The sequence below is a fragment of the Biomphalaria glabrata genome, chromosome 9 (genome assembly GCF_947242115.1).
Source record: "Biomphalaria glabrata chromosome 9, xgBioGlab47.1, whole genome shotgun sequence".
NCBI lineage: Eukaryota > Metazoa > Mollusca > Gastropoda > Planorbidae > Biomphalaria > Biomphalaria glabrata.
Genome location: NC_074719.1, coordinates 3,982,281 through 3,996,305, shown reverse-complemented (window position 1 = coordinate 3,996,305; position 14,025 = coordinate 3,982,281). Strand labels below are relative to the sequence as shown.

Below are 14,025 nucleotides of genomic sequence, written 5' to 3'. Positions count from 1 at the left end.
AGTAAACTATCTTCAACTCTGAAGGAACATCCGAATTATGTAAAACATTTTACAAACAAACATTTTACCTAAACGAAAATCTCGCGATGACCACTAAATGAAAGGTTGTTGCATGCTAAAGTTAAAACTTTAAAAGTTAACATAAATTACTTTCAGTCAGTAATTGTCAACTTCTTCAATGTGATCCTTGCTTACATCATCCACCGCTCTCAGTGTGTTTGTTTGGCAAGCTTGTTAATGAAGTTAAGTAATTAGTAGGCTTATCGTGTTTGTTTTTTTACGATTCTGTTGGAAAACAAACAACATTGATGCTGTCTCGGGGTATAAACCCGAGACCATCCGAATGACTGTCCAGTGCACATACCAGACGAAAATGCAGTCATTCAAGTGGAAGACACTATTCCATGATAAATGTAATTATCGGTCTATCTTAATTATTTTTTTTATAAAACTCCTCCAGAATTCAGTCATGAAAAGTAGCTAAAAAAATGAACATCTTTAACGATTCCCTAAGTAACAGAATAATATGTTTCTTTAGCTTGTTTACTCTCTAATTTTAAGTCGAAATCTAGATTTCTGGTAATAGAAATATCTAAAAAAAAAATGCTTGCTTAAAAAAAAAAAAGCTGAAAATAAAAATACCCGGTACTATCAACGGTTTAATTAACATAGAGGGAAAAAAAAGGATTCCCAATGCAACGTCACCACATTACAATAAACCTGATGAAATCAGTTCCTTGCACTGACTCTAGGTGAAAACACGGGTTAAAGTTTTGAATTTTTTATAATGTTTAATATGACGTTTATGAAATTTTAAGGGAACTTTTGTTACACCATGGTGTGTGGGCCCCTAAATGTTCGTGGGCCCGGGTTTATTGAACCCCTTCGCGCCATGGATGCTACGCCACTGCCTTCAGATATAAATTAGAATACAACCAAGTGTTTTGTAGTCTGCTATTACAAAAATTTGAGGACCTTCCATGAACTGACCTTACAAGTTGCAACAGCTCCGCCTAACATAGTACCGGTACTTGTAAATTTAATATAATTTTCCTACTAAAAAAAAAGACTATTTAAATTGCATTTTCAGTTTAAAAAAAAATGGTTACCCGGTATTTTGTATATTTTGAGTTTGTGGAGGATAAGCCCTTGGGTTGATTCACTGCCTACATCCTGTACTTCCTTTAAGTATTACGAACCCGCTACAAACACTTTTTAAACACGACAAAATTGCCAACCGTAATATGGTTCCTGCCTCGAAAGAAATGGGTGCGTAGTCGTTTTCCTGGATGAATCACTACATTTTGGTTTCTTCTCCTGTCCGACAGAATCTGATGTACTGGAACCGTAACTAAACAAGCTGATTCTGGAGCGGCAAAGCCCGTTGACACAGTTTGTGCATAGAATTCGCCTGCTTCTTCCCTTTTGTTCTTGGCGAGATTCGTACTTGCTCGAACAGTGCTGTGCGATTGCCTCCACCACACTTTAGTGATGCCTGTCGTTCTCACGTTTCTTGTAACTCCCAACTTAAGCTCAGCATGCAGAATGCCCTTAGGAATATCTTCATCTTGCATGCTGGAAGAGGGGCTGAGTGCGCTTGAACTTGTCTTGGCTACCCAGAAGGGGGCTCGAGGTTCGACACCCGACTCGGGCAGAGTTGTGTTTACTGAACGCCCTAAAGGCAGCACGGAAAACCAACTCCTAGATACCCCCCCCCCCTCCAACTGGTCCACAAATGAGATTGGACCAAAGCGCTCTGAGCATGCTATAAGCATGAAAGTTGCGCTATATAAAAGCTATTATAATTTTAAAAAAATGCGAGTGACATATCCGAGCCAACGTAAGACCACTGTATGTATTTGTTGAGACCAATTGTGGTCTTGTATTGGCTGTTTCAAAACTTCCTGATTGGAATAACGAGCCATTCAGGGCAGCGTTTCCCAAACTGTGTTTTGCGGAACCCTTGAGTTCCGCGAAACTCTTGTGTTCCACGAAATCTGAATAGGTGTTCCATGAACTACTGGAATAGCTAACAAGAGTAGGCCATCACTTGAATTAATCTCTAAAAAAATAATCAAAGTGTTCCGCTAAATATTCAGATTGTGCGAAATGTTCCATTAAGTAAACAGTTTGGGAAACACTGCTCCAGAGGATACACAGTTTGCTCCGCAGGCAGTGCGAGTGAAAACTGTTAAATCTATGCCCTTGGTGCAAGTATGTTGTCTCACACTACCATAAAGAAGAGTTCTCACTATACAGACGTTATAGATAAGTATTTTGTTGTCATGGTCAGTTTCGTTTTGAAGTTTTGCCAATCTCGTACTGACTGTATGAAACTAGGTATATCAGAGGATTGAGGATGTGAAAAAAAACATTGGACTTCATACCAGCAAGTGTGCCTCTCTCTCAAGTCAAAAAAGTGGCATTATCATCAGTGATCATGCACTGCAAATGTAGCAATATGTAGAACTCTAGCAGATCAAAAATGCTATATCGCCAGCCGCTTTGGATGAATTAATTAGAAACGCCCTCTGTAAAGGAACTGAGAGCAGCGATTGATATGATTGAGACTTTGGAAAGTTTCCGAAGGAGATAGAATTCTTGCAGAAGCCATTCAGTCTGGAAAGCATGACAAACTGAAGCCAGCACTCAGCTAAGTCTGTATTAGAATGGTCCCCAGAGACTTAAAAGATGCACCTGGTCGTGCGGTTTGCGCGCTGGACTGTCGTTCGGATTTATCGACGGTCGACGGTTCAAACCCTGCCCGCTCCCATCCCCCGTCGTCCTGCGGGAGGTTTGGACTAGGAAGTAAACTATCTTCAACTCTGAAGGAACATCCGAAACATGTAAAACATTTTACAAACAAACATTGTTACAATTTACAAAAAACAAGGGAGACCACTCTGTAACCATTTCAATCACTTAGGCACTGTAAAGCATTGTTGGAAATGCTTATCTTATATAATATGAAGAATACTAGGCAATTAGGGTCTACGCCCTACGCGTCATGAATGTTAACCAATGACTTAAATTCTGCCAAGTCACTAGTTTCCTTGGCTGGCTCAGGCAACCTATTCCATGCTCTAATAGCACCAGTGAAGAAGGAGCATTTGTAGGCCTATAAATTTGACCCAGCATGTGCTGTGAGTAGGGCCTACGGATGAACACGAAACGACGGCATATCTAGATTTGGGAACGATTTCGCCGACAATATATACTACAAGCTACAAAGGTGAGTAAATGTTTTGACAGCTCTTAGCATCTACATTCTACATGATCGTGTCAAGAGTACGGTCTCACCAAAACGGAAATTTTGGTACGGGTACAAGAAGTCACAGAAGTACCCCTGGTAAGTATTGTTAATCTTGCGCTTATTTTGTTACAGGAAATTATCTACCTAGGATCAACGCTTGCCAGAAACCTAAATTTAGTCACACAGATGACAAGAATTAGAAAAGGTATCATCGCGAAGTTTGTTTATGGCGAGTTCCGGTACTGACGCATGACGGTACTGTATAATTTGCAAAATAAACAAAGGCATCGTTTCTAGATTTAGATCTAGATCAAGAATAGATAGTTTTCATTGTCACAGGTTATAACAAAATTAAAATTGGGCTTGTGGTGCACTAGAAACTAAGAAAAAAATGGTGAAAGAAAAATAGATCTAGATCTAATTCTTTAAACTTAGAGACGACTTACGTAGTGAGTAGTGACATTCTCATTTAGTCATTATCTTTCATTGATTATGAATATGATCATTATGACTTATTTTATGATATGATTATCATTACTTTAGTCTTATTAGACTAGTGACTTAGTCTTAGACGACTTACTTAGTTTTATTATCATTTATGATTTATTATCATTATGTCATGAGTCAATTGTCAATAGATTATCAAATATATCTAGATAGAATTAGAGGGGAGAGATTCTATTATTCTGTTACTGTTATTATTAAAAAAAAAATATGAATTTATTGTATTAATTATTAATTTATATTATTATTTACTTCTACTTCTACTATAAAAAAAATATTATTGAATTTATAATAATTTATTGTATTAATTTATATTATTATTTATATATTATTATTTACTATTCAAGACTATTGTTCTTGTCTGATACTGTACACAGTAGTCAGTAGTGATACTAAAGATTAAAGTCTAAACTTAAACTAAACTTTACTAAACTCTGTTACTGTACATTACATTTACAACTCTACTGACTCTAGATTAGTGATAGTATATCAGTGAATGTGTACTTACTGTACATAATGATAATATAGTCTAAGTATATAAATAATATAATATATAGTATTATAAAATAATATAGATCTATATATATATATATTTATACAATTATAATTTTATATATATAATATCTATATAGCACTGTGACTCACTGTCACTCACTGTGACTGAAAGATCTAGATCTCTAGAATCCTATTATATTCTTATTTAAATTATATATTCTATAATTACAAGTTATACTAACTATACTATATACTGACTATAGTCTATACTTCTATGAATCTATAATCTATACTTATACTACTATAGTCTATAGATCAGTTATTCATTAGATCTGCCATCTAATTTAGAATAATTAGATGGTTAGATATATTGTTATATAAATATATATATAATATATAAATCTAGATTAAGAGATTTACATAATTTAGATCTAGTAAAATCACTAAACTTAGAGACACCAGTGGCAGTTCAGGACAGTTGAATAAAAAGAAAAGTAGCTATACAGCTATATTGTAATGCCATAATACATGTATATATATATAAAACCTTATTTTAAACCATAACTTGCAAATAAAAAAACAAAACCTAATGAATGAAATTCTCAGAAAAACACAACGATAGAGGTACATTATTCCACGCTAGCACCAATTCGTACAAGAAGTACTCCTTCTTCCCTAGTGTCATTAGAGAATGGAATGGGTTGCCTGAATCAGCCAGGAAAACCAACGATTTGGCAGAGTTTAAGTCATTAATTAACATGAATAACTAGATTGACACATGAATAGCGTATAGGACGAAACGTAATTATCTTCTTTTTTTAAGTAATGTCTGTATATATAAATATAAGATAAGATAAGATTACTATTATTTATAGTAATTTAATAATAATTACTCTAGCGCTAGCTAATTGAATACTAGTAAATCTAGATATTAGTAATTATTAGTATAACTATCAGCGCCTAACATTCCTACTTATTTTCGTACTCAGTGTTACTGTGATCCTACCATAACTGATGATACAGGCAAAAATGTATAAAGCACGCCGTGCCAATTAGATGTAACGGAAACAAAAAATCTAGAATTTTAAGGGGGGAGGGTGGGGGAGAGTAAAGCGATATAGAATTCACAGGCCAGAACGGAATGTGTTTGGAGGAGCGTTTATATTATATATTATATATATATATTTAATTGTTATAAGTTTTAAAAAAAAAGAAGGGGAACCATTGCAAAAGAAACAATGTTGTAATGAATCTCACTATTCAGGCTCTCTGCAAACTGCACCACACGACACCACCAACTTAAAGAACCTGACAGCTCAGGGCTCCAAATAATGTAATAGTTGAATGTCAAATAAATCACAGCCAATACTGTACAATATTCAACATGTAACACAAGATTGTACAAATATCTCTCCGTTAACAACTGTACAGCTGTATCAACTCTTGCACTGGCCTCTCCGTCTTGTCCCGGACTTGTACTGAGTCGTTATTACTGAACCGTCTTGACTTTGACACCTCTGCTCTTTATTTAGGGTCCCTACTGGCCTTCTAGAAAGGGAGGGAACATCGCTCCACCCTTCTGGTTAATCACACGACATCCCTCTTGATGCTCCTGAGCTCTATTCACTCTAGATGTTTCTGCGATTTGCTGACTACACGCATACCACTACCCCCATCTGTGTCACCACCAGGTTTATTACAAATATATTTTTTTAGCCGGGGGGAAGTAATCAATGGGCTAAGCTGGTAGCTAATGCTAGTAATCAATAAAAATAATTAAAAAAATATAGAAAATATGTCCAATCTCAAAAAAAATATGTTAACATTTTAATACCTATAAAATAAACAAGGTTAAATTACTAAATTTTCAGGGTGGAGGCTTAAATAACTTGGGTAGAGGCACTTTGGTTTCTAAATTAAAAAATATAAAAAGCTTTACATATTTGGTTTTCACTAAAAAAATAAAAGGTCTACTAGTTCTGGTTCTGAACGAGATTTAATGACAAAATGAGCTCTTCATTAATGAAAGTTTAAAAATATATCATTCCACCACATGGCTAAAACCATGACATTGGGTCCTATTGCATTAGAAGGCACCAGTGGATAAGGCAGTTTTAAAAATTATTTTATTTTAAATAGATCCTTTTCATTTTTTTCTTAGAAATTAAGTTTTTCAAAATTAAAAACGAAGCTATAATTTTTATAAATGTTTTTTTAAAATGAATTTAATCGATTAAATAATTATATTTTATATATATTTTACAGAAGTTGTATTAACAAACATTTAGACATACATCCATTTACTGTCCATGATGGCTGACTCAGAGCATGACTTAACCCTTGATCTCAACAAAGTGAAGAAGGAAAAGGAAGAAACAGATGAAGAACAAGACTTCAAGGTGCCAGAGATCAAAATTGAGAAGATAGAGGAAGATGAATCAGACTTGAATACACAGCAATCAGAAAATTTTGCTGAAACTTCTTATGTGGAAGATGGACACCAGGTATTCTATTATACCGGGTATATGGGCCTAATATATATATGATAGTTGACAGCTTCAGATTTTTAAATTTTTGGCACCACAAATTGGTAAAATTAGATTGTTATACTTATTTTAGTTTTTTTTTCAAAGAGATATATGTCACTAATAACTGTAGCCTTTCTAGATCTGTTGGGCACACCTCCCTAGTCGACGACCTGACAAAAAAAATGAGTGTGTGGAGGTAGCAACTGTTCAATTTATTTATTAAGGGACAAAAAAATAATAATTTTTATTGTAATTATCAATTCATGTTTGAAAAATAACAAAGTGGAATGGCATCAAAGTAAGATAAAATTAGAATATTTCTCATTAGAGACGTTTCATCCTATTAAAATGAATACCATATTCATAAGAGGATTCTGCAACATTATACACTTTTTGAACTATTCAAAACGTGTCAGAATGTCCGGCACTATGCTAGCCAGCCTCATCTTGGCATCAGAGTCATAGGAGGAAACGATTATGCCTATATGGTAGCTAAATAAGAATCGTTGGACATTCTAAGAACTAAATTCATTACACAGGTTAAAGATAAAGTATAAAGTGATGACGTCACATATTGTGTTATATATACTTAGCTTAAGATAACAAGTGGTAGTAGAGTATGTAAAGTAAAAGTGTGTATTGATTCCATTTAAAGTCATCAATTATGTCTACTAGAAAAAATATACCATCATCTTCAAAAGAAAAGGCTTATGACAAAAAAGGTTCATAGCCCTTTCATTATCAGACCATTGCGAATCATAGATTAGAGTCTTCTAACACTGTCACTGACAGATCTTTATGGAGACAGCTTGTCGCCCAAAGGCTGGCCACATAACAGTTGTAGACTGCGGGCTATACAAACAGATGACCTTTACACTATTTTCAGTATAGATCTCTCAAGGTCTGAAAGGGGAACTTTTATCCCTTGATAAATCAATTTTTGGGAGGATTTCTATTATTATGATTATGTAAGTGTTTCAGAATGTATGCTACATAGAAAGGCTGTTTCCTATTTCTGCACAAAATGTTATTCAGCATTTTGTCATTAAAAAATTAGTTACATTTTTTTTCTTTAAAAAAATATATATATTATTATATATGTTAATTTCATTAGACAATTCGTTGTTCTTTCACCTATCTCTTAGCATATTTGAACCTTGGGGCACCACACATGATTTGTCAAATTAGCTGTTGCATTATTATAAATGTTTAATGTGTAATGTGAAATTTAGATTGATGTTTATGCTAGAAACTTTTAAATTAGTTTGTTTTGGCCAACCTATATAAGCATTGTAAATTATCAGTACTAGCATTTAGATTTATGATGTGTGAATAATTACAAAAAATATTTTTTTTACAGGTAGAGACCATTAAGGAAGAAAAGAAAATGACTTCAGAAAAAGGTGTCTCCACTGATGACATAGAAGATGATGATGTTGGAAATCATTCTCAAGCTGAAAACCAACATCAATGTCACATATGTCTTAAGAAATTTGCTAAGCTTCAGAATTTAAAAAAACATCAGTTAATTCATTCTGGTGAAAAGCAATTTCAGTGTCAAATATGTCTAAAAGAATTTTCTCAGTCTTCTCATTTGAAAACACACCAAGTGATACACACTGGGGAAAAACCATTTCAGTGTCAAGTATGTCAAAAACAGTTTGCTCAACTTGCGGGATTGAAAATCCATCAAGTGGTTCATTCTGGTGAAAAACGATTTAAATGTCAAATATGTCTAAAAGAGTTTTCTCAATCTTCGGCATTGAAAACTCATGAAGTGATTCATACTGGTGAAAAACGATTTCAATGTCAAATTTGTCTAAAAGAATTCGCTCAATCTGCAACATTGAAAACCCACCAAAAGGTTCACACTGGTGAAAAACCATTTCAATGTCAAATATGTCTTAAAGAATTTTCTCATTCTTCAACATTGAAAGATCATCAAAAGGTTCACACTGGTGAGAAACCATTTAAATGTGAAATATGTCTAAAAGAATTTTCTCATTCTTCGAATCTGAAAACTCACCAAACGGTTCATACTGGTGAAAAACCTTTTAAATGTGAAATATGTCTAAAAGCATTTACTCAGTCTGCTACATTGAGAGCTCACCTTGCGGTTCATACTGGTGATAAATCATTCAAATGTCTTGTATGTCTAAAAGAATTTTCCCGACTTTCCAATTTGACAACTCACAAAAAGATTCATACTGGTGAAAAACTATTTAAATGTGAAATATGTCTAAAAGAATTTTCTAAATCTGACAGACTAAAAACTCACCTAAATGTTCATACCGGTGAAAAGCCATTTAAATGTGACATATGTCTTAAAGAATTTTCTCAGTCTGCAAATTTAAAAACTCACCAAAAGCTTCATACTGGTGAAAAGCCATTTCAATGTAAAGTATGTTTGAAAGCATTTGCTCAATTATCAAATTTAAAAGCTCACCAATCTGTCCATAACCGGTAAAAAAAAACAACAGTTATTTTTTTAAACCTTCAAGATTGAAAACTCACCAAGCAGTTGAGTTGATAATTGATGAGATACCATTTTAAATGCTTAACATATGTAGAAGGATTTTCATTGCAACAGATTTAAAAGATCATTAAGCTTTGTTAGTACTGGTACTTGGTAGTGTAAGCCATTTAAATATGAAATATATTAAAAGGGATTTACTTACTTACATAGACTTAGATCCTCCCAGGCCTTCTGGCGCATTTGGTGGCAAGCTGTCTCAATGAAGATCTGTCACTGGCAATTTCAGAAGCCTCTTATCTCTAATCAATGATTCGCAATGGTCAACTGTTCTGAGGTTCTTCGTGAAAGTATGGCGACAAGTTATACATGGAGGTCCCTGTTCAAGCATCGCTTGCTGTATAACTCTTATACAGGAATTTGCAGAATACCCCAGTACTGGTTTCTAAGACAGTCAAGGCCAAAACTGTGGTGTCAAAACATGAATCTTAAGTTTTTCTAGCTACGGTCAAATGTTTAAAGCAAGTCACAGAAAATGTTACATCGATGAAGGCAAGAAAAATGTTAGTCTTTCATAATCATTATGTCATTGTATTGCTTTATGACTAATAGTTTGTCTACATACATCAAAGGCTTAGAGTGGAAAGTTTTCATAGCCATCTTATGGACTGATTTAGACTTAGGTCCTCCCGCAGCGTTCGGCGCATTAGGCGGCAAGCCGTCTCCATAAAGATCTGTCATTGGCAATGTCTGAAGCCTCCTCCCACTTGGTGTCCACTGTTCTGAGGTCCTCCATGAAAGTGTGGCACCAAGTTATACGAGGACGTCCCTGTTTGCGCTTTCCTCCGTGTCATCGCAACTCTTGGTATGCGTAGTTCAGTTTGTCGTAGAACATGTTCCACAAACCTCATGCGACGCTCTGTCACAACGTCACCAAGTGTTCGACTCCCAGTTTGGCAAAAGATTTCCTTGTTAGAGACCCGATCTGTGTAACTGACTCACAAAATCCGTCTCAGCCATTTTTGTTAAGCCACATTTAGTCTTTTCTCAATTTTGACAGATGACTTCCTTGTCTCACATGCATATGTTGCAGTTGGAATGTGTTGAGAAGGTGTATTATTGTCTCGAGTCCAATGGCTTGGCTTGTCCAAATAGGCTGCAGCCTTTGGAAAATGCTCCCTGCCTTTTCTATTTGGCATGCTACATCATATAGGCATCCCCATCATTTGTTATGATGCTGCTAAGGTAAGTGAACTTGTCCAACTCTTCAGGTTTTGACTCGCCAAGTCAGACGGGGCACCCTTTGCCTTATATATTATATCCCACTCACAAAATTTTAGTCTTGTCCAAGTTTATGCGAAGGCCAATTTTGGATGCCTCTCTATCTAGGCTATCCGTCATTTCTTGTATGCATTTATTTGTAGTCCCGAGTAGTGTATTGTCATCGGCAAAGTCCAAGTCCTTCATTTGGTTTTGTACATGTCATGGAATACCAAAGGCAGTCTGGTTCATTGCTCTCCTCATTATGTAGTCGATGGCTAGGAGGAAAAGGAAGGGAGATAAGATGCACCCCCGTCTTACACCTGTCTCGATGCTAAAAAAACTCGGTTGTTCCTTCTTCTGTTTTAATGCAGCAACTAGACTGACTGTAAAGGTGTCGTAGGATCTGGACGAATTTTTCTGGGGTGCCATATTCTCTTACTATTTTCCATAGTGATTCTTGGTGGACACTATCAAACGCTTTCTTAAAGTTTACTAAACTTATCGGTAGCCCTTGTTGGTACTCAAGACCTTGTTCTATGATATTGTTCTGTATATCTTAGAGACACATCATAGTTATTTATGTTCTTGAAAGATCATGATTCTAACCTAGAAAATAGGTATGTATGTTCTTGAAAGATCATGATTCTAACCTAGAAAATAGGTATGTATGTTCTTGAAAGATCATGATTCTAACCAAGAAGTTTTACACTATTTTTCTGTGCACTATTGGCATACAGAAGTAGACATCCTCTAAATGTCTCAGCGTAAGTGGAAGGAATGAATGAAAGGAAGGAATATTTGTATTTCAATGAGTCATAGTTTTGTTCATAGTCTCCTTTTTTATTCTCCATGAACTGTACATTGTTTACGTGCTCTTTGTCTTTGTCACAACTTTATTATGATTTATTGTTTTTATTTATTTTGCTGGCTGATATTATTAAAAGAAATTAGTAAATATGCTAATACTTATGTTTCTTGTACTGTACCAGTATTTGAAAATATTTAGTATGTTGGGAACAAAACCTGAACTACTGGCCCGAATAGCACAGTCCACAGCATCCCTTTTAAAATAATATGGAAAGACAAAGGCTTAGCCCTCTGCACCAAAATCAGACCGATGGTCATTGCCACATTTTTATATGCTTGTTAGTCTTGGACACTGACTGCAGAGCTAGAGAGGAGGATCATAGGTATCACATTCAAAGACCGCATCACAAACCAAGAGATTAGAGACAGGGTTACTGCAGTGATTGCATCCCATGATGACCTGCTATCATAAAAAAAAAATGCAAGCGTAAAATCTATGGCCATATAACAGATCTTTGGGGCTCGCAAAGACCTTTCTTCAAGGAACAGTACCAGGAAAAAGAAGAAGAGGCAGACAGAGAAAGCGATGGGAGGACAACATAAAAGAATAGACAGGCCTGGCATTGAAAGAGGTTCTAATTAAGGCAAAAGACAGAGGAATGGAGAAAGACGGTTGACGAGTCTGGCATGGTGCCCCAACGGTCCAAGAGACTAAGGTAAAGGTAAAAGTATGTTGGCTATTCTTCTTGGAACAAACATTTAAATATTCATTTAAGTTATTTTGTGCATGTTAAAAATTACTGTATTTATTTATTATATGTGCTATGTTGGATACAATAACCATTTGATTATTCATTCAATAGCTTCATTTTATGCAGCATGTCTTTATGTTAAAAATGTTTCAATTCAAATGCATACAATTCAGAGATGTTCAACAGTATATGTATTGCTAAATATCTTTTATATTAAGTCATTTTTGTAATTATATTAGACTAATTAAGGAAGCTGTATGACTTCCATTACTGGAGATTATGTTGATGAAAAAAATATTCATGAAAATGAGGCTGTTTAAAATTATTATTGTATGGTAAAAAAAAAAAGATCAACTCGACACTTATAATAAAAGCTTGACTAAACCAGCAATAAATTGTACACATTGATTTTGTGATATCTGTGTATCATTCATTCAGAGTCTCAGAGGATACAAAAGCTTTAGTAGGTTTTGACCTTGATTTCATCAATATATCTCAGTATTGTGATATCTGTGTATCATTCATTCAGAGTCTCAGAGGATACAAAAGCTTTAGCTGGTTTTGACCTTGATTTCATCAATATGAAGACCATAAAGACACTCTTGTATACAATCAGCAAATCACGTCTTCAGATCTTTGAATAAAACCAAATGCTAGTATAATCATTTTAAAGCCTTGAATATTTGAATGCATACTATAAACTGGCCTTCCAAGTTGATACAGCCCCCCCTTTTTTACATTTCTTTGCACAAATTGTGTTGCAAAAGTAGAAATTATGACTATGAGATTCACATACAATTATTTTCTAATTGACAAGACGTTTCTTCACCTAAAGAGAAGATATATAATATATATTATTTGGGAAAGAACAATTGATGAGTATAATTATAAATTTAATTTTAAATACAATCGCAAATTTTTTAATTGAGGTGTTCATTTTAAAAATACAATTATGTACTAGTCCTGTTGTTAAAAATTTTCTAGGTTGAAGGCTATTAGCAAAGCCCGTCTGATTTTTTTTTTTTTAATAAAACGACGTTTTTTTGTAGTCTGCTAGTAGGCCTATAATCATTTTTAAGCCCTGAAAAATTGGAATGTATACGACGAACTTCCAAGTTTCTACAGTCACGCATGACTTTTTTTTTTCGCATATTTTCTGCTGCTAAATAAGACACCCGTAGGGACAGATTTAAGTATGTGGAGGTCCTACACTTTTTTTTTCTCGCGTATTTTCTGCTGCTAAATAAGACACCCGTAGGGACAGATTTAAGTATGTGGAGGTCCTACACTTTTTTTTTCTCGCGTATTTTCTGCTGCTAAATAAGACACCTGTAGGGACAGATTTACGTATGTGGAGGCCCTACACTTTTTTTTTCGCGTATTTTCTGCTGCTAAATAAGACACCTGTAGGGACAGATTTACGTATGTGGAGGCCCTACACTTTTTTTTTTCGCGTATTTTCTGCTGCTAAATAAGACACCTGTAGGGACAGATTTACGTATGTGGAGGCCCTACACTTTTTTTTTTCGCGTATTTTCTGCTGCTAAATAAGACACCTGTAGGGACAGATTTAAGTATGTGGAGGCCCCACACTTTTTTTTCAAAGTTTTAATAAAAATCCTCTTAATAACACCCGGTACTATATTTTTTTTAATGTAAATATTTTAGATCAAAGAAATAGAGTACTTGTAAATTTAATATAAATTAACTTTTTTTGTATTTTTTGAGTTAATGCCCTGGGTTGACCCATTGACTTAGATTCAATGTTACCATTACTAGTCCGCTTCAAGCTGACATTGTTTAAACACGATAAAGCTCTCAACTATTTTTTTTTGGTTTCTTCTCGAGTCCGGACAGAATCCGATGTACCGGTACCGTAAATAAACAAGTTGATTCTGAAGCGGCAAAGTTGGACATAGTTTGTGCATGGAATACACAACCTGTTTTAAA

At 34.7% G+C, this 14,025-nt stretch overlaps 1 protein-coding gene across 2 annotated transcripts; it reads left to right on the top strand.

The window, feature by feature from the left end:
• The first annotated feature begins 3,294 nt into the window (after positions 1 to 3,294).
• LOC129928072 (zinc finger protein 271-like) lies at positions 3,295 to 12,740 on the top strand. Of its 2 annotated transcripts, none has more exons than XM_056040423.1 (3): positions 3,295 to 3,592; positions 6,518 to 6,756; positions 8,141 to 12,740. In XM_056040423.1, exons 2-3 carry the CDS (start codon positions 6,562 to 6,564, stop codon positions 9,245 to 9,247), a joined length of 1,302 nt encoding a protein of 433 aa, XP_055896398.1. In that variant the 5' UTR covers positions 3,295 to 3,592; positions 6,518 to 6,561; the 3' UTR covers positions 9,248 to 12,740. The 2 variants fall into 2 exon arrangements, with proteins under 2 accessions (XP_055896398.1, XP_055896397.1); XM_056040422.1 differs by having other exon boundaries at positions 3,297 to 3,702.
• Positions 12,741 to 14,025: the final 1,285 nt, after the last annotated feature.